Here is a 19,905-nt window from a genome sequence, read left to right as displayed (position 1 = left end):
CTGTTCTGATAGGATCACTTGGCCGGAAGGTCTAGGGTGGATGATTTGGTACTAGCCCGCATGGCGGCTGCCGCAGCGAGTAGGGGGATCCGTGCCAAATTGGGCCTCCGTGAGATTCGTATCCACTTATGCCAGCGCTCGCCCGGAAGCCAGGGAGTCAGGTGAGGCGCGGCCCGGTGAGGCGGGTGGGCTTCGGGGCGCCGGGGTCACGACCTCGACCTCCCGGGTGTTTGAGGAGGCCCGCGGCCACACCGCACGCACGGTGCTCTCTTCGGCCCTGCAGGGACTTCATCGAGAAACGCTATGTGGAGCTGAAGAAGGCGAATCCCGACATGCCCTTCTTAATCCGCGAGTGCTCCGATGTGCAGCCCAAGCTATGGGCCCGCTACGGTGAGCACAGGACGCCAGGGGCCTGAGATCCCGGTGGAGTAACAAGGGTTGGAGAAAAGAAAGGGCCGCCCAAGGTCACACAGAAACCTGTACAGGGACTGAATTCGGACTTGCCGTTGACCTCGTTGCACATAAGGAAATATACATTTGCAGGGTTACAGGATGTTTGTGTCCCAATAACGTCTATGTGGAGGCGGGCCCTGTCCTGCACAGGGATCAGGAGCTGTCGTTTTTGTAATTCAGAACAGGCTTCAGATCGGGGAGAAGGGATGCTGGTCCAGTCCATCAGTGTAGGCCCTTCCAAATTGTGTGGTCAGTGCTGGTCCAGGTAGTGTGAGAATCTCAATAGTAAAAACCTAAAATAATGACTGTGTTGAACACTTACTGCTAGGCCCTGTGCTGAGTGCTTTCCTGCCTAAATCTCATTTAACCTTAATTAATATGAGGGGTGGATTCTTTGGTTATTCAGCTAGGATGTATAACAGGGTTGAGCTTCTACATCTGTTCCCCCTTCCTAGACTGCACTTCTGTCAGACTTCCATGGCTGACTCTTTGTTATAATTCAACCTCCTCAAAAAGGCATTCCCCAGCCAGTTATGTAACACTGCCCCTCTACCCTATATAATTTTACCACATACTTATTAATATATTACCTATGTGTCATTTTACCACAATTTGAAAATTACTGTCATGTTGCCTGACACACAGGGACACACAATAAATATTTATACTTACTGAATAATGGCATTTTTAATCACGGCTTGTAACTAAACCTCGCCCTAGGAATGTCTGGGGGACGGCAGGGAGTCACACCCAAGGCAGATCCATTATAACAGTGGACAACTGCAGTATGCCATGCACTAAACATTGTTTGGAGGAGGAACAAAGGTTTTCCTTCCAAAAGCCAGTAGACTAGAGAAGGAGATGGACACAAATAACTTTAGTTTAGATGAACAACGGGAACCATTGAATGGGCGCCATTAAAAGGCAGGCTCATGTAATACACTGCTCACAATGGTTAATAATAAATGCCTACCATGTCTCTTAAAACGTCCCTGAAACACTTTCCTTCCCATTATGACCACCCAGAATCAGCCAAAATTCTACTACCCTTCCTATCCTACCAAGAGTGTAAGTTGAAGACAGAGACCTTTTATTATACTTTGGTAGCCCGTACAGTGCAGAGTGGATACTTAATCACCTCCCTCTCTCTTCAGCATTTGGCCAAGAGAAGAATGTCTCTTTGAACAACTTCAGTGCTGATCAGGTAACCAGAGCCCTGGAGAATGTGCTAAGTGGCAAAGCCTGAAGCCTCCACTGAGGATTAAGAGCAAGAGCCCCAGAGCCTGAGCTCTGCTGGACTGAGTACAATGTGGAGAAATGTGTTCTTCTGCTCTTTATAAACCTTGTGCTGAAAATGCTGTCTCAGGATGTTCTGCTTCTCATTCCACCGACTACCCCTTATTGTGTAATCAAATGAGGCAAAGCAGCTGAATATAAAAATAAAACTTATTTTATTCCATCCCATCAAAAGCCACCAGCTGCTGAAGCAAAAAAAAAAAAAAAAAGAAAAAAGGAGATTCTATGGACCCAGATTAAGTAGGCCACACTGGGTTCCCTCTGGTCCTCCCGCCTGGACCCTGCTGGGTAAAACAGGAGGAGCTGGGATCCAGAGATCTTGACTTAGGCTTAGGTGTGGGAGCAGAGGGCATGATGTCATTATGGTTCTAAACCTCCCAAAGGGGCTCTGTGGGCCAGGAAGCTGGGGAGTGGGGGAGATGGGGAGTGGAGTACATGACTTCGAGAAGTCAAGTCACCCATGAAGAGCTATCTGCTGGAGAGCATGCACACGATCCTGGAGCTGTGCCACCTCCTCATGCCTTTGTAGGGCCTGCAGCCCTGACTGCTGCAAGAAGGCCTGGGCAGCCTGAGAGCAGGGAAGAAAAGGATGCAACACGGTCCCTCAGTGCTAACACGCAATTACCACAGCCTTATGGGTTAGCCCACCTCTTGGAAGAATGCATTCCCAACAAGAGTATGGAAGTTCGGACCTGTAGCCCACATAGGCTAGCCAGGCCCAGAGAAATGACTAAAGTTACTGGAAGGAAAGGGGCCATGGTGAGACCAGAGGCTTCAGAACAGAAGGATTGGGGACTAAGGCCAGAAACCCACCCCTGGTTGATAGAGGAACAGCAGTTGCAGCAGCTCCAAACTCTGGCCTACTACTTCAGTGTCAGAGAAGGCCAACGTGTCCAGCAAGGAGGAGAGCAGGGGCCCTGGCCATAGACGCTGACAGTAAGCAGGACCTTTCTCTGCAACGTTGCACAGAACCGTGAGCACCTGCAGACAAGATACATGTACACAGTCCCCACAGACGATGAAAACCAAAGATTTTAACGATAGCTTCTATGGAATGCTGACCACATGCGCAGGCACCGTGCCAAGCACTTTTATATGCATATTCTGTAATCCCCTCAGCCACCCTCAGGTAGGATTACTATTCCCAATTATAAATGAGGAAACTGAAGCTTAAGGTGGTTAGTTGATTTGCCCAAGGTTAGTTACTAGTAAATTACAGTTTAGGGACTCACACCTAGACTGTCTGGTCTATGACTGATGGTCTGGCCCTGAAGCCATCCATACCACACCACCTGCCAGCTCTCAGCTAAGGGTACTTCTTAGGGCTCAGGGCTGCTCCCACTGTTACACTTTGGCCACCAGACCTTGGACTCAAGTGACCCCAATACCTACCAACACGCTCACCACATTAGATACAGACAACAAGTGCAAGAGGGGCTCAATCAGATCCAGGGAGAGCAAGGAGGTGCAGAAACTAGGACTGTTTGCTGGAAGGGAAAATGTCAGGGTGAAGTTCCTCCAAATGGGGCATGAAACCAACCCACTCCCAATCCTACCCACCTCAGCCCAGGCGATGAGGAATTATTCCCAGTATCTAAAGGTCCGGGCCTAGGCAGATTATGGTGCTTACCAGTGAGGTTGTTAAGGAGCCAGAGGCCCTCAGGAAGCAGGCTGGGCTGTTTCTGGAGGAGGAACTGCAGAAGGATAAATAAGGCTGCCACAACACGCTCATCTCGGAGCTGCAGTTGCCTTCCCACAGCCTCTGCTGCTGCCTCTGTTAGCAAGTTGCTTAGACCCCGAAGCACAGGGCATGCCAGCTGCAAGGACGAGTTAGGGTTCAGGTTTAAGGAGGAAGGGGCAACCTGCACACTGGAGCAGGAGCTGAGTAAAAAGAAAGGTCACCCAGATGCTGACCTGTCCTCTTCACCTACCAGCTCCAGTCCTGCATCCTCAGTTCTCTGGACAGCCCCAGCCAAGTCCAACAGCAGCAGCCCCAGGGTGGACAGAGCGCCCTGGGTGATGAGCAGGGCATTGTTGACCTGGCTGGGCAATAGGAAGCAAGTAGTCACTACTCAGTCAATTCTACCTTTAAGGTGGCAAATGGCCTAGGTCTGTGGGTTTCCTGAGCTCCAAGAAGAGAGGACCATAGAACAAAGAAAACTCACCACAACAATTCCAGAAACCAAAGTTCAAAAACCTGAGTGTCATGGAAGGAAGCCCCAGGGGAGGTTTGTGGCACTTTCCCAATTGGCCTGTTACCTGCAGATGATGTAGTGAAGGCACCAGGCAAACTCCACAGCTACTCCAAGGTTCAGCTTTGGGCCAGGTTGCAACAGTTGCAGCATATGTTGGGGGAGAGTGGAGCCCAGGACAGAGCTGTCAGTAGAAGCAGAGCTGTGAGTAGGAACCACAGAAGGCGAGATGCCAGTCACTCTTCCCAAACCCTGAGAGCAGGTGGGAAAGTGTCCAAACCCAAAGCTCTTCCCAGTCAGGCATATGGAGTTGAAATGTGCAACAGCTTTGGAAACAAGACTCGATCAGGCATCAGGGGCTACACCACCAAGTAGGTCACACCTGCCTACACATCTGGAGACTCAATTTTACTTACGGGATGATCTTCTCTGGAGCTTCCTTAGCCTGCAGAAGCTGGGACAAGGCATATCCAAGAGCTTCCAGCACAGTCAGATGGGGAGACTAGAAGCAGACAGAGTAGGGATCTGACTCTGGAACCTAGGCCATAAGATTTCCTGAGACTTTCAAGCCCTTAGCACAGGGCAGAGGCTGGAGCTGCCCACCCAAAGCAGGTGGGGCATGTGGAGAGACATGAGGGGAGGGGTGCCCAGAGAGGAAGCAAGGAGGTGGACACTTACCTGGATGCAGGCAGCCAAGGCTGGAACAATGCCCTGTGGCAGGAGCTGCCTTCTCACAGCCTCACTCTCCACAATCAGGTTACCCAGTGTATACAGACAGAGCTCCTGAGAGCAGGACAACAAAAGCACTGGGCTTGGCCTGTCTCAGGCCGGGGTGGGGTAGGGGTGGGAGTGGGGAAGCTGGAGCATACCTGTCCTTGAGGATCGGGGCACAGGGGAATGGGAGATGATGGGTGTGTTTATGGCTGGGGGCATCAGGAGAAACAGGTTTTCCTCTTTTGCCTACCTGCCAGCTCAAACTGGACCCAAAAGCACAATTTTTAAATCCAAACCAAGAACAAGATAGGAAGGGGCAGGGCTTACTATAAAGTCTGAGCTGTGACCGGAGAGGTAGGTGAGAAGGTAGGAAGTGGCTGGCAGGCAGGCCTCAACTACTGCAGACTGCTCAGAGTGAGACAGCTCATGAAGGCACCGAGCCGCCTCAAGCTGCAGCAGGGCCCGGTTGCTGGTCAGGAGCCCGACTAGGGTCCGAATGCTGCCCTCCAGCCTACATGAGTGAGCACCAGAGCCCTGCTCAGCCAGTGGCCCATCCCCCCCACACTCCTTCCCATCCCTCAGAGCCCCAGCCACACACTCACACCACCCACACTGACCTGATGAAGGTCTGCTGTGTCTCAGGGCGCTGCAAGCCTCGCCGAAGGCTGACCAGAGCCCCCTCTCTCTCCTTTTCCTCTGTCCCCCGCTGGGCTAACCGCAGGAACTGCTGGATCTGGAGCCCAGGGCAGGGAGAAGAGAGATGGCAACACATAGTTGCCAGAAAGCAAGGCATGAGTTCTGCTCTGCCCACTTCAGCTGTAAGCCCTTCAATATGGCACTATCCCTAGAACTCATCATTCACACTAATATGGCCAATAAGTGCCAACCTTGCAGTAGAGTGGACAGAAGAAGGAATCAGAACTGGGTTTAATACAAGCCCTGCCACTTACACTACAGGGGACTAAACCCCAGTTTCTCACCAGAAAAATGGGCATAACATCTACTCTGCCTTTTAAGTGTGTTATTTCAAGGATAACATTTAAACCTCTCAGCCTGACATAACCTATCCCTCTAGCGATTCTCCCCATGCAGTCGACACTGCAACAACACTGCGCATCACATGACGTGTTTTTTAATGCTTCCAAGCTTTCGCATAATCTATTCTTTCTGCCTGGGATACCCTCCCCAGGTCCTCCACTTCCTTTAGATTTCTGCTCTCACTGCCTCTGGGAAGTTAGCTCTTTCTGGCTCCCTTTGGAAGACTCAGGGGTTTCTATTGTGCCTCATGTTTCCTTCATGACAGGTAGGAGCACATCTGTCTCCTTCAATGAGTTGTGAACACGTCAAAGAAAGGGACTCTCTATTCATCTTTCTGTACCTCAGTACCCAGCATAGATGCCTTGGTATAAAGTAAGCACACAATGAATAAATGGTATAACCTAGGTATAAGTGCTTTGTAAACTATACATGTAAACATAATATAAACAGGGGATGCCCAATGCTTGCTGAATGAATAAATGAGCTGAAAGAAATTCTTTCATTCACTTATTCCATAAATACTGATCATCTACTATATGCCAGATACTGTATAGGCATCTGAGTTTTCAATGATGACAAATAAGATAAGGCCCAAGTTCCTGTGGATTTAAAGTCTAGTTGGAGAAACGGTAACAAGCAAACAATTAGTATGATTAATACTCTGCAGACCCACTTTAGATGCAGCAAATGCAAAGGCCTTGAGACAGGAAAGAGCCTGGTATATTGTTCCAAGAACTGAAAAGAGGACAATTTGGCTGAAATGAATGAACTGATAAGGTTGGAAGTAGCAGAGGTTAGACCATGCTGGACAGTGTAGATCATAGGAAGGATTTTGGCTGTGATTTTAAAAGACGCATCTGACTGATGTATAGAGAATTAACTTGAGGAGGCAAAATTTCTGCAGATGACCTGTTAGGAGGCTGCTGTTAAGTATTCAGAGAAGAGGGTGGTGGCGATCGTGATGGCAACGCCATTTAAAAGGCTCCACAGCTCTTTAGGAGGTTAAAAAAAAGCGGGGGGGGCTACGACTTGATGATGTATTGACGTGGGGATGAAGGATAGAGTTGTCGAGCATGATTCCCTGGTTTCCGGCTTGGCCCACTAGACGGAAGGAGGTGTTGAAGGGACGGCGTTCAGGTCTGGGGGCGGACCTCGAGTACAAGAGAAGGTATTTGCCGCTACCTGGTGTGGTTCTCACCAAGCACCCTACCCCCTCACCTCGGCTTCCCCGAAGATCACGGCCACACATCCCTCCTCGGCTTCCTCCAAGGCTTCGTCTCTCAGCAGCCTCTTGCTGACCAGCTGCTGCTCTCTCCGTGCCTTCCGCAGTGCTTGGAGCAAAGGAGCCGCTTGATCATGGGAGGAGCACCCAGGACCCAGAACCCATCTCCAACCCTGGAAGCCTCCCCACCCCTACTCCGACCGCCATACCCTCAACCTCCCGTGTTCCCTCGCCCGCCCTCACCTGCCTCCCGCTCCCGCCGGCGGCACCGTAGCTCCTCCACCCCGCAGCGTAACGGCTTGAGGCGGCCCCGCTCTCGGCTCCACATGATGGAACTGCAGTAACCCTTCACCAGAGAGCACGGAACAGATCCCAGGGTTCTAGAAGATGGTACAGACTGCGCAGCCGCAGCGCAGAGCGGAAGGGGAGGTGCCAGTGGGCGGGGCATGAAGTGAAGTGAAGGCGGGGCGGAACAGGGGAAGCGACCACGGGCGGGACGGGACGGGGCAGAGCGAAGTTTAGAGGAGGAGTGGGATCTCTAGACGAGCGAATTCCAGATAGCTGCCCCTCCCCTTGGCCTCGGGCTTCTCGGCTTCAGATCTAGTAAAGGAAGTAACTCAACCTCGACTCGGACAGCTGCAGGCCCCTAGCGTCATCTTCCACTCAGCAAACACAACCTCCCCATCCATAACAGATTCTAAACGAACATTCAAAACTACCCCGAGTTCTAGGAAGATGTCGAACGCCATTTCACCAATAACACGGCTCTCAGTGATGAAAGCTGGCTAACCCCTGGAAGTGCATTACCTTATTGAATGTTCGCCATGACAATTATCCTCATTTTTCAGGTGAGAAAAAGGAAACAAATTCAATTATGTGTCACTGTTCTGAATAAAAGTGAACCGCAAGGGCTTCCCTGGTGGCGCAGTGGTTAAGAATCCGCCTGCCAATGCCGGGGACACGGGTTCGACCCCTGGGCCAGGAAGATCCCACATGCCAGGGAACAACAAAGCCCGCGCGCCACAACTACTGAGCCTGTGCTCTAGAGGCAGAGAGGCACAACTACTGAGCCCACGTGCCACAGCTACTGAAGCCTGTGCACCTAGAGCTTGTGCTCCGCAACAAGAGAAGCCACTGCAATGAGAAGCCCGCGCACCGCAACAAAGAGTAGCCCTTGCTCGCTGCAGCTAGAGAAAGCCCGTGCACAGCAACGAAGACCCAACGCAGCCAAAAATAAATAAATGTATTAAATAAATAAAAAATTAAAAAATACTTTTAAAAAGTGAATGGCGTTATTTTCAGGATAAAGTAGTTCTTTCGTCAAATTTTGAGGGCCACTAATCTAGTAGGTACTGAGGAAACTGGTGAATTAAAAACAGTGCTCCAGGGAATTCCCTGGCGTCCGGTGGTTAGGACTGGGTACTTTCACTGCCATGGCCCCAGGTTCAATACGTGGTCGGAGAACTAGATCCCGCAAGCCGCCCGCCGCAGCCAAACAAACAAAAACTGTGTTCCATACCCTCAAAATCTGAATTGTGGCCAACTAAGCCCTACATGGTCTAATCCCTGCATACCTCTCCAGCCTTACCTTACTTATCTCTCCTAGGATCTTTGTTCCCTGAATAAGCCCTGCACTTTTTCTCTTCTGGGCTTTTGCACAGGCTGTTCCACTGTCTAGAGCCCTGTCTCTGCCACCCCACCCTCACTACAACCAGCACTCTTCCCTTAATTAACACTGTCCTCGAGATCTCCAGTGTCCCCTACTCAGAACTACTGGACCAGTGCCCCCGTTATGAGAGCATATAGCACCGTACGCTTCTCCTTCATAACCCTTTTCACAGCTGACATTAAGTTACAGTGTAGTTGTTTGACGTTGTCTCCTCCCAAACCGCCTTCACAGCTCCAAGAGAGTAGAGTCCTGGTAGCACTTAAGAACTTTTATTGAAGGAATTCCCTGGTGGTCCAGGGGTTAGGACTCCCACTTTCACTGCCAAGGGCCTGCGTTCAATCCCTAGTGGGGGAACAAAGATCCTTCAAGCTGTGAGGCCAGAAAAAAAAAAGTTAAAAAGAATTCTCACTGAGGCCTCTAATCTTTAGAAAGCTACTACTTAGACAAATGTGCAAGTAAGAACAAATCCAGGAATGGGAACTGTTCTTCAAACCCATTTCCTTTCCTTTAATTTAATTCCACCTCTTAGAGTCAATCGATGAAGTCTTTGATTTCTTCCACAAAACATCTAGTTAAATATCTGCAGATCATCATCCTGTTCTCCATATCTTCTCTCCAGGTCCAGCATCCATCCAGCCTCTGGACAGCCACTTATTGAGCACCATTTATTTATTTAACTTCATTATTATTTTTTTTTTAATTTTGACCGTGCAGCTTGAGGAATCTTACTTCTCCCACCAGGGATCGAACCCGTGCCCCTTCCAGTGGAAGCGCAGAGCCCTAACCACTGGACCACCAAGGAATTCCCTGAGCACCATTTATTTATGCACCATGCTCTGGCTGGGGATAGGATCTGGGTCTTGTCCCCTTCCTCATGGGGCAGGCTGGCTTCTAACACCTACATCTTTCTCCTGGTTGGGAAGATAAGGCAAGTCCCCAGGAAAAATCTATGCTCTGCCCAGAGTGTCTGCTCAAACAGTTACAGCTGCCCAAACTGTTTATTATTTGGGGTTTTTTGTTTGTTTGTTTTTGTTTTTGTTTTTCGCACTTATCTGCCTGGCAACTCTGTTAATCCTGTAAGAAACAGCTCCATGCTCTCTGTACTACAAGGCTAGCTGTTCCTTTCTCTAGAGCTCCCCCAAGTCCTTGTCTCCTCTGTAAGAGTCCTGTTCACTATGGACTGTAGTTCTACATCTGCATTTGCCTCCCACACCTACCAGAGTACTTGAGGAACCATGTGATGGTCACATCAGCATCCCAGGGCTTGGCATTAGCGCTGGCACTTGGTTTAGACAAAGGATAGATATTTTTTGAATCAAGATGTGAGTTGGGGACCTTTGCAGAAACATTATTTTTTTTTTTTTTTTTTTTTTTTTTTTTTTTTTTGCTGTACGCGGGCTTCTCACTGTTGTGGCCTCTCCCGTCGAGGAGCACAGGCCCCGGACACGCAGGCTCAGCGGCCACGGCTCACGAGCCCAGATGCTCCGCCGCATGTGGGATCCTCCCGGACCGGGGCACGAACCCGTGTCCCCTGCATCGGCAGGCGGACTCTCAACCACTGCGCCACCAGGGAAGCACCAGAAACATTATTGCCCCTCTTAGCTTGGACCCCTCATCCAGAGTGTCTCCCCTAAGGTGATGGAATTCTTTTTAACCATTTTTTAAAAATTGAAGTATAGTTAACTTACAATGCTGTGTAATATATATATATTGAGTTGGCCAAAAGGTTCGTTCGTTTTTTTCCGTAAGATGGCTCTAGTAGCACTTAGTTGTCTTTAACTTCATTCAAAGCGATTCTGTTAGATTGTATGTGACAGCTGTCATATCAGCACGCATTTTAAAAAAGAGTTATCGAAATAGGTGAATTTTTGTGTAGCCATTTTAATATTGAAGATGAAAGGAAAAAAGCAACATTTTTGGCATATTATGCTTTATTATTTTAAGAAAGATAAAAACGCAACCGAAACGCAAAAAAGGATTTGAGCAGTGTATGGAGAAGGTGCTGTGACTGATCGAACACGTCAAAAGTGGTGTGCGAAGTTTCATGCTGTAGATTTCTCACTGGACGATGCTCCACAGTCTGCTAGACCAGTTGAAGTTGATAGCGATCAAATCGAGACATTAATTAAAAACAATCAACGTTATACCACGTGGGAGATAGCCGACATACTCAAAATACCCAACTCAAGCGTTGAAAATCATTTGCACCAGCTTGGTTATGTTAATCACTTTGATGTTTGGGTTCCACATAAGTTAAGCGGAGGGAAAAGAAACTACTTGACCATATTTCCGCATGCGATTCTCTACTTAAACGTAATGAAAACGTTCCGTTTTTAAAACAAATTGTGAAGGGCAATGAAAAGTGGATACTGTTAGGTGAGCCAACGCGAGTTGTGAAAGAATTCACAGAAATATTAACAAGGGAAGAAAAGAAAGTTTTTATTCCTCCACTTTCCAAGGGAGGAAAGGGGCCAGACACATAGGGTGGCATTGGCCCCAAAGGGTGGGGATTGAATCTTTTATTGGGCTTCAAAGGGCAAGGTGCAGGAAAAGGAGGTAGGTTCGTGTCTATTCTGCTCCACAGCAGTACCGGGGCTGGCTGTATGTCTATAGGATGTGGTTTTTCGGAGAATAGACTTGCAGTCTTCAGTAATTTTCCAGGTCTCGGGTGTCTGAAAGAGACTTAATAGGTGCCCTTGACAGGTGTTACTCCATTTTGAATCATGTTAGGTGGGTTTACAGATACTGTACAATAACGTGGAATGGAAGAGATCATGGGGCAAGCGAAATGAACACCACCAACCACACCAAAGGATGGTCTTCATCCAAAGAAGGTGATGTTGTGTCTATGGTGGGATTGGAAGGGAGTCCTCTATTATGAGCTCCTTCCGGGAAACCAAACGATTAATTCCCACAAGCACTGCTCCCAATTAGACCAACTGAAAGCAGCACTCGACAAAAAGCATCCGGAACTAGTCAACAGGAAATGCATAATCTTCCATGAGGATAATGCAAGACCGCATGTTTCTTTGATGACCAGACAAAAACTGTTACAGCTTGGCTGGGAAGTTCTGATTCATCCGCCATATTCACCACACATTCACCTTCGGATTTCCATTTATTTCGGTCTTTACAAAATTCTCTTAATGGAAAAAATTTCAGTTCCCTGGAGGACTGTAAAAGGCACCTGGAACAGTTCTTTGCTCAAAAAGATAAAAAGTTTTGGGAAGATAGAATTATGAAGTTGCCTGAAAAATGGCAGAAGGTAGTGGAACAAAAGGGTGAATATGTTGTTCAATAAAGTTCTTGGTGAAAATGAAAATATGTGTCTTTTATTTTTACTTAAAAACTGAAGGCACTTTTTGGCCAACCTGATAGATATATATATTCTTTTTCAGATTCTTTTCCATTATAGGTTATTATAAGATACTGAATATAGTTCCTGTGCTATACAGTAGGTTCTTGTTGTTAAGGTGATGGAATTTCCTGAGGACCCAGGCTTCAGTGGCCTGAGTCTTCTGAATGCAGAGACTCTGATGAAGAAAATAACAATGAAGGGCTATTGTTACAACCTTAGCCGTAGAGCTGGGATTCCAAGCCTTTTTGTCTGACTGCAGAGTCAGTGTATTTCACACTGAAGTATACTCGTATCTTGGTCCTCAGGGATGTCCCAGTGACATGGTCTGGCCTTTAGGCACAGCTTAGGGTATTAGAATATGCCCAACAGGACACACAGGGAGCAGTGTGGTCTGACGGGGCTTCCTTGTTTAGATTGTGGGCAGATGTGGCTACTTCTGGAAAAAGGGAAGTGAGAATTCAAATGTTTTTCATGTAGCTCTTTGCCCAGAAATCCAGAAGTTCAGACTTGTGAGGGCTGTTTTAAAAGCATAGCCCTTCTAAAATTGAGGGCAGTCATCAATTAGATCCCTTGAACTGTAACTTGCTTAATAAATAATATCGTGTAACCTGCCTTCACCGATCAAGCTCGCCTTAATTGTTCCTGCAAATTACATACCCTCATGTAGCTTAAACAATATGTCACAAGACTCCTTTAACTGCCCCTCTGTGGATAACACCTCTGACATATGGGTTGCTATAGTAACGGTTCCTTAAGTTGATTTTCAGGAACTTAGAGTCAGCTCTTGCCAGGTCGTGTTCCAGCTGATTAAGACTGCTTGGAACCACTGACCCTCCAACTGGGCCTGTGCGAGTGTTGTATGTATGGCCTTTTGACATCAGAAGGCCAAAACTTCACCCTCAGATCATGCTAATGCCACGACTTTCTGAGCGTGCATCCCATGAAGAAGCATGCAACTCAGCTACACCTGAGCAGAATACTGATTACCTCACCTTTTTCCTGTCCCCAATCACCTTCCCCTGTACCTCCAACCACCCTATACCCTTCACCCATAAATATCCCAAGTCCCTTGTCTTCAGGGAGGTGAATATGAGACTTGTTCTCCCTGCTCCTCACTTAGATGCCTTGTGAATAAACCCTTTCTCTGCTACAAACCAAAGCATCTCAGTGTTTGGCTTACTGCCTGTTGGGCAAACAAACCTGGTTTGGTAACAATTCCCCACCCTCTGGGACACTTGCTTTTTTTTCTTGACAAAGCAGGTGAGTTACTAATTAATCCTCATTCAACATAGGTACAGCTTTTCATTCCTAGGGCATAGGAATTGTGCTGGGGAAAGGGCAGGAGATAGCTAGGTACAAGCGGGAAAATTATATTTAGGAATATCTCATTTCTCAAATTTCAGGGCTGGGAAGTGGAAACTAAGAGAGCGAGGGACTTGGCCAATGTGTCTCTGTTAAACACATAGACTTCTCTACTTTTAAGAAAGCTATCACTTTAAAAAATTGTGAGGGGACTTCCCTGGCGGTCCAGTGGTTAAGACTGCTCTTCCAATGCAGGGGCACGGGTTTGATCCTTGGTCGGGGAACTAAGATGCCACATGTCGTGAGGCCCAAAAAAAAAAAAAAAAAAAGTTATTATTTCTTAATAAACAAATTTAAAGAACAAGTCAGCAAAAAAAAAAGGAGGGCGTGGAGAGCTGTTCCTCAGACCAACTTCCTTCTCTTGAACCTAATTCTAGCCCTTGGAGTCAATAGATGAAGTTTGCAGTCTCTTCCACAAAATATCCAATTAAATACCTGAGGATATTCAGGGAGTTGGACTTGGGTGACAGGAGGTTAACAGTAATTACCAAGACTAGGGAAAAGTTAAGGAAACTACCCGGGTTGAGTCACTGGGCTATAGGCAGGGGACATGAGAGTCCTGGCCTGAGGCACTGGGGATCTTCCTTTCCCCATCCCAGACAAGGCTGGGGGCGTGTGAGTCATCAGGGCACTGCCTGAGGCAGGGGGCCCTAGTCGCCTTGCAAGATACTTCCTGTTACGGCTCCTGTCCTGGCAACATCATTCACTGCAATATTTCCTAGGGCAGCGGATGGGGTGGTTGGGAGGAAGAAAAGTGGGGAGTGACGGGGTTCAAAGAGGAGGGAACGGAGTGACATCCCAGGGTTACATAAACTTTCAGAGGCTGCCAGAGAGTAAGGACAGATAGGTTTGTGGAGCCTGGAAGCCGACGAAAGCCGCTGTTAAGGAAAGAAGCCACAGCCCACTCCCAGAGCCAGGCGGAGAGGCAGAGGTTCTGAGGACCTATCGACCATGGTGAGTGTATGCTCTTGGGGCCGATGGAGGGCTACTCGGGGAACCTTAGGGCCCGGCAGGACCCGCCCTGACCTCCGCTGTCTTCGCAGGTGTGCGTGCCCTGTCTGCTGCTGCTACTGCTGCCATTGCTGCGTGTGTCTGCGGCCACACCAGAGCCCTGCGCGCTGGACGAAGAAGATTTCCGCTGCGTCTGCAACTTCACGGACCCGAAGCCTGACTGGTCTAGCGCCTTGCAGTGTATGGTTGCTGTCGAGGTGGAGATCCGTGGCGGCGGCCGCAGCCTGGAACACTTTCTAAAGAGCGCCAACGCCGACTCGAAGCAGTACGCTGACACGATCAAGGCTCTGCGCTTGCGGCGGCTCACGTTGGGCGCTGCCCAGGTTCCTGCTCTGCTTCTGGTCGCCCTTTTGCGTGCGCTCGGTTACTCCCGCCTCAAGGAACTGACGTTTGAGGACCTGGAGGTAACCGGCCCGATGCCGCCGCCGCCTCTGGAAGCCACTGGGCCTGCGCTCTCCACCCTCAGTCTCCGTAACGTGTCGTGGGCAACAGGAGGTGCCTGGCTCGGCGAACTGCAGCGGTGGCTCAAGCCTGGTCTCAGGGTACTGAACATCGCGCAAGCACACTCGCTTGCCTTTGCCTGCGCACAGCTCCCCACCTTCCAGGTCCTCACCAGCCTAGACCTGTCTGACAATCCTGGACTCGGCGAGCGCGGGCTGATTGCGGCTCTCTGTCCGCACAAGTTCCCGGCCCTCCAAGGTCTAGCGCTACGCAACGCGGGGATGGAGACGCTCGGCAGCGTGTGCGCTGCGCTGGCGGCGGCGAGTGTGCAACCCCAACGACTGGACCTCAGCCACAACTCGCTGCGCGCCACCGCCCCGGGCGCTACCTCGTGTGTGTGGCCCAGCTCACTGAGCTCTCTCAGCTTGTCGTTCGCGGGGCTGGAGCAAGTGCCTAAAGGACTGCCGCCCAAGCTCAGCGTGCTTGATCTCAGCTGCAACAGGCTAAGCAGGGCGCCGCGGCCAGACGAGCTGCCCGAGGTAAATAACCTGACACTGGACGGGAATCCCTTTCTGGACCCTGGATCCCTCAAGCACCAAGAAGACCTGAAGAGCTCTGGCGTGGTCCCAGTCTGTGCACGTTCCGCCTTGACCATCGGGGTGTCAGGAGCCCTGGCACTGCTTCAGGGAGCCGGGGCCTTTGCCTAAGGCCCAGGGGAGACGGGGGAGAGGAATGAATTGGCTCAGATTGCCCTGGCTCTGGGAGAGCCTCGTCAGGACATCTCAACCAACCAACCCTCTGCCCCATCTTCATTAAAATCTTAAACAGCGGGTCCGTGTCATTCACTCAACAGACGTTTACTGGGCACATTGCTGGATAGCGAATCCATTATACTTAAACTTTCTTCATCCTAACTCCCTAGAAACCATACCTGCCCTTACTTAGAAAAGAACTACAGGGGCAGAAAGGGCAGGGAAGAGTCGCCTGTCTAGGGCTGTGTGGGAGAACCAAGGGTTTCTGCCCAATGCGGGCTTTCTGAACAGATTACTGGCACCTGTTAAAGGACGTTTGAATGGTAAACATGCCTAGGAGGATACAGAATGTTTCCTCTCTGGTGCATTTTCCAAGAGTCAGCTTCTCCCTTTCCAAGGTAATAAAACCCAGAGCCATTTGCTTATTCTCACTCTCTTTTTTTCCTCCAACCCCCAGTGAGGACAGACAGCTATGCCACTTGTTCTACATAAGCTCTGAGTTTTATAATTTCAGGGTTCCTCTCCTGTAGCGTACAGCCCCTCTGCACACGCAGGTACACTGACTTTCACTGTGTCATGTAATGGGGAGTTTGGGGTTGGGGAACTGATACAAGATGCTGTCATTTAACAGCCTGTCTCTGAACCAGAGATCTTGTGACTATGTTAGTATATGTGTGTATATTCGTTCTTTGATTTGCAAACAGGATAACACCTTAGACCCTTCACAACTTCTCAGACCCCTGCACAGGGCAATTAATAGTATACGTCCTCTGAACCACATTATCTCAGCGACCCAGGACATCAACCAAGAGGTACTGTTCCTTCTAAGGGTCCCTTCTTCATTACATCAAGGAGGCAGCCACACCCAGCAGAGATCTAGATATCTGCCTCGAGGGGGACCTCAAGAGGAGTGGGATGAGGCATGTAAACATAGCCCTCCAGCCTGCCTCCCTCCAGTGTCCAGAACCACACAGATAGGAATGGAGAATGCAAATGAACATTGATGGGAGAGTTACACAGGTTATCAGACCATGGGCTCAAAGAGTCATAGGGACAGCTAAATAAACTGCCAATCTATGTGGCTGAACCACACTGACTCCATTTTGTCAGCTCCACCTCGGCCCACAGCCTTGCCCCTCCCCTTTCTGCACAACTGAGCTTTAGTCTACTCACAAGGAGTGCACCCAAGCCAGATTACTTTCCTAACAACTTTTACTCTTGCCTTCATGTGATATGAAAACTGGAAGAATGCCTTTTGTTGACACAGATGGTTAATGGTCATGAGACACCCCAGGAGGAAAAAGCCCCGGTTCCCTTGGATGCAGATGTGCATCTTACTTAGTAGTCAAGTTCTGTTTTTCGCTTTGGCCCCTTTAAAGCCAAGGTATCCCCTTCGCAGAGCGCAGCTGTGAATGCCTCTGGATCCTAGCTGTATGTAAGTTCACAATACGCATTATGTAATAAGGCTGTATGTCAGTACCCACAATAAACTTCAAAATTGCACTTTATGGGGTTGCCTGCTTTGTTTTTTGGTCTCAAGGTTCTTTCTCAGTTCGGTGGATATTATTCAATATCTCTGTCTCCCAACACTTTTGCATGTGGATAGACAGTTTTCCCAATACCATTTTTTGAAAAGACATTGAATGGTCTTGGCACCCTTGTCGAAAATCATTTGACCATATATGTGAGGTTTTATTTCTGGGCTCTCTATTCAATTCTATTGGTCCATATATCTGTTTTTATGCCAGTACCACACTGTTGTGATTACTGTAGGTTTGTAATAGGTTATGAAATCAGGAAGTGTGAGATCTCCAATTTTATTCTTTTTTTCAAGATTGTTTTGCTCTTTGGGCTCCCTTGAGATTCCATATGAATCTTAGGATGGATTTTTCTATTTCTGCAAAAGATGCCATTAGATTTTGACAGGGATTTAATTAAATCTGTAGCTTGCCTTGGGGAGTGTTGATATCCTAATAATATTGTCTTCCAATCCATGAATATGGGATGATTTTCCATTTACTTGTGTCTTAATTCTTTCAGCAATTTTTGTAGTTTTCATTGTAAGTCTTTCATCTCGTTCAGTTAATTTCTAAGTACTTTATTTTATTTTTTGATGCTACTGTAAATGGAATTGTTTTTCTTAATTTCCTTTCCAGACTGTTCACTGTTAGTGTATAGAAACTGCTGAACTGAAACAAATAGACTGCCAGATAGTTCTCCTGCAAAGACAGGTTTCTTTGGGATCAGCAGAGAATTGCAATTCAGGGGTCTGCAACCACGGCGAGCTATCAATACATGCAAGTTTCTGTATGGCGAAGGTAGGAGAACACTTTTATACAGAGGAAAAGGAAGGTGGGAGGGCTCCTTGCCAGTAAAAAAAGGAGTCTTTCTTCTTCCTGTTGGGCTCTGCTAAGGTCTCAGGGCATGAAGCAGTCCCTTCTGGTCTCCCAACTCTATTTAATTGAGGTTTCTGTTTATTTTTTTTTTACAAAACTCACTGGATTTTGTTTGTTGGTTTTGTATGCTTCAACTTTGCTGAATTTGTTTATCAGTTCTAACAGTTTTTTTGTGTGGAATCTTCAGGATTTTCTACATATAAGATCATGCCATCTGTGAACAGAGATAATTTTACTTCTTCCTTTCCAGTTTGGATGTCTTTTGTTTCTTTTTCCTGCCTAACTTCTTTGCCTAGGATTTCCAGTACTATGTTAAATAGAAGTGACAAAAGTGGGCATCCCTGTCTTGTTCCTGATCTTAGAAAGTTTTGTCTTTCACCATGGAGTATGATTGATGTTATGTTCATAAGATAATCTTCATTAAGATGAGGGAAACAGCATGATTGTATGCAGATAGGAATAAGATATATACTTTTTCTCTTTATTCTGGTAAAAAATATATACATAGTAAAATTTGCCATTTTAACCATTTTTAAGTGTAAGGTACGGTGGTATTAATTACATTCACAGTATTGTGCAACCATCACCACAATTTCCAAAATTTTTTTGTCACCCCAAGAGAAACTCTGTACCCGTTAAGCAAATACTCTCCATTTCCCCTCCCCCTAGAGCCTGGGAACATCAAATCTACTTTCTGTCTCTATGAATTTGGCTATTCTAGATATTTACTATAAGTGGGATCATTCAGTATTTGTGTCTGGTTTATTTAACTTAGTATAATGTTTTCAAGGTTCATCTATGTTGTAGCATGTGTCAGTACTTCATTGCTTTTTATGGCTGTATGATACTCCATTGTATTATAAACTACATTTTGTTTATTCATTCATCTATCGATGGACACTTTTTGGCTATTGTGAATGATGCTACTATGAACATTTTAGTACACAAATCTGTTTATGTACCTCTTTTCAGTTCTTTTGCATATATACCTAGGAGAAGTATTGCTGGATCATATGGTAATTATATGTTTAATGTTTTGAAGAACCTCCAAACTCTTTTCCACAGTGGCTGCACCATATTACATTCCCATCAGCAGTGTATGAGGGTTTGGACTTCCCTGGTGGTGCAGTGGTTAAGAATCCGCCTGCCAATGCAGTGGACACGGGTTCGAGCCCTGGTCTGGGAAGATCCCACATGCCGCGGAGCAACTAAGCGCCACAACTGCTAACCCTGCCCTCTACAGCCCGCGAGCCACAACTACTGAGCCCGCGTGCCACAATTACTGAAGCTCACGCGCCTAGAGCCCATGCTCCGCAACAAGAGAAGCCACTGCAATGAGAAGCCCGCGCTCCTCAATTAAGAGTAGCCCCGGTTCGCCGCAACTAGAGAAAGCCAGAGCACAGCAACGAAGACCCAACGCAGCCAAAAATACTTTAATTAATTTTTAAAAATGTATGAGCATTCTTATTTATCCACCTTCTCACCAACAGTTTTCTTTTTAATGACGTTATCTCTTTTTATTTTACAATACATTTCAAAAATGCCATTACAGTTGCCTTAACTGCTCTATAAGACCTGGAATCAAAGAACACTGAGAATTAGAGCACACAAACATCAAGCTGTAATACCTATTTGTGCTGAACCATTACTACCAAAAGGATGTCGTTTTTTAAATAAGCAGATGTGTGTCAATGCAAAATACAATACAAACTTGTTAAAACAGAACAGTAAACTTTGTTTCAATGGCTATAGAAAGGAGGTGGTTTTGTTTTTTTCAATGCATCTGGTCTGGCAGCAAGTTGTACTATGCATTTAAAGCAATACGTGCCCTGGGGCTTCCCCTGGTGGCTCAGTGATCAAGAATCCGTCTGCCAATGCAAGGGACACGGGTTCGAGCCCTGGCCCGGGAAGATGCCACATGCCACGGAACAACTAAGCCCGGGTGCCACAACTACTGAACCTGAGCTCTAGAGCCCATAAGCCACAACTAATGAGCTCACG

The 19,905-nt window shown here is 47.7% G+C and overlaps 3 protein-coding genes across 7 annotated transcripts; 2 read left to right on the top strand and 1 right to left on the bottom strand.

Annotated features, from left to right (window-relative positions):
- Positions 1 to 10: 10 nt before the first annotated feature.
- Positions 11 to 1,923, top strand: NDUFA2 (NADH:ubiquinone oxidoreductase subunit A2). Its single transcript, XM_007107941.2, has 3 exons — positions 11 to 161; positions 284 to 390; positions 1,608 to 1,923. Exons 1-3 carry the CDS (start codon positions 61 to 63, stop codon positions 1,697 to 1,699), a joined length of 300 nt encoding a protein of 99 aa, XP_007108003.1. The 5' UTR covers positions 11 to 60; the 3' UTR covers positions 1,700 to 1,923.
- Positions 1,924 to 1,958: 35 nt separating this feature from the next.
- TMCO6 (transmembrane and coiled-coil domains 6) lies at positions 1,959 to 7,336 on the bottom strand. 5 transcript variants are annotated; one of them, XM_007107939.4, is made up of 12 exons: positions 7,159 to 7,332; positions 6,912 to 7,024; positions 5,273 to 5,388; positions 4,983 to 5,166; positions 4,620 to 4,724; positions 4,358 to 4,443; positions 4,009 to 4,125; positions 3,681 to 3,792; positions 3,380 to 3,566; positions 3,154 to 3,236; positions 2,563 to 2,730; positions 1,959 to 2,317 (listed from the first exon to the last, which is right to left on the bottom strand). In XM_007107939.4, the coding sequence occupies exons 1-12, from the start codon at positions 7,241 to 7,243 to the stop codon at positions 2,204 to 2,206; spliced, it is 1,470 nt and encodes a 489-aa protein (XP_007108001.1). In that variant the 5' UTR covers positions 7,244 to 7,332; the 3' UTR covers positions 1,959 to 2,203. The 5 variants fall into 5 exon arrangements, 4 of the variants coding, with proteins under 4 accessions (XP_007108001.1, XP_028349110.1, XP_007108002.1 ...); XM_007107940.4 differs by having other exon boundaries at positions 1,963 to 2,317; positions 3,142 to 3,236; positions 3,380 to 3,443; positions 7,159 to 7,327; XM_007107938.4 differs by having other exon boundaries at positions 2,078 to 2,317; positions 3,142 to 3,236; positions 7,159 to 7,328.
- Positions 7,337 to 13,153: 5,817 nt separating this feature from the next.
- CD14 (CD14 molecule) lies at positions 13,154 to 17,004 on the top strand. Its single transcript, XM_007107937.4, has 2 exons — positions 13,154 to 14,258; positions 14,348 to 17,004. The coding sequence occupies exons 1-2, from the start codon at positions 14,256 to 14,258 to the stop codon at positions 15,461 to 15,463; spliced, it is 1,119 nt and encodes a 372-aa protein (XP_007107999.1). The 5' UTR covers positions 13,154 to 14,255; the 3' UTR covers positions 15,464 to 17,004.
- The last annotated feature ends 2,901 nt before the right edge of the window (positions 17,005 to 19,905 follow it).

The sequence above is a fragment of the Physeter macrocephalus genome, chromosome 8, assembly GCF_002837175.3.
Source record: "Physeter macrocephalus isolate SW-GA chromosome 8, ASM283717v5, whole genome shotgun sequence".
Classification (NCBI taxonomy): domain Eukaryota; kingdom Metazoa; phylum Chordata; class Mammalia; order Artiodactyla; family Physeteridae; genus Physeter; species Physeter macrocephalus.
The sequence above is the reverse complement of the archived record's forward strand: the minus strand, read 5'-3'. Positions and strand labels throughout refer to the sequence as shown.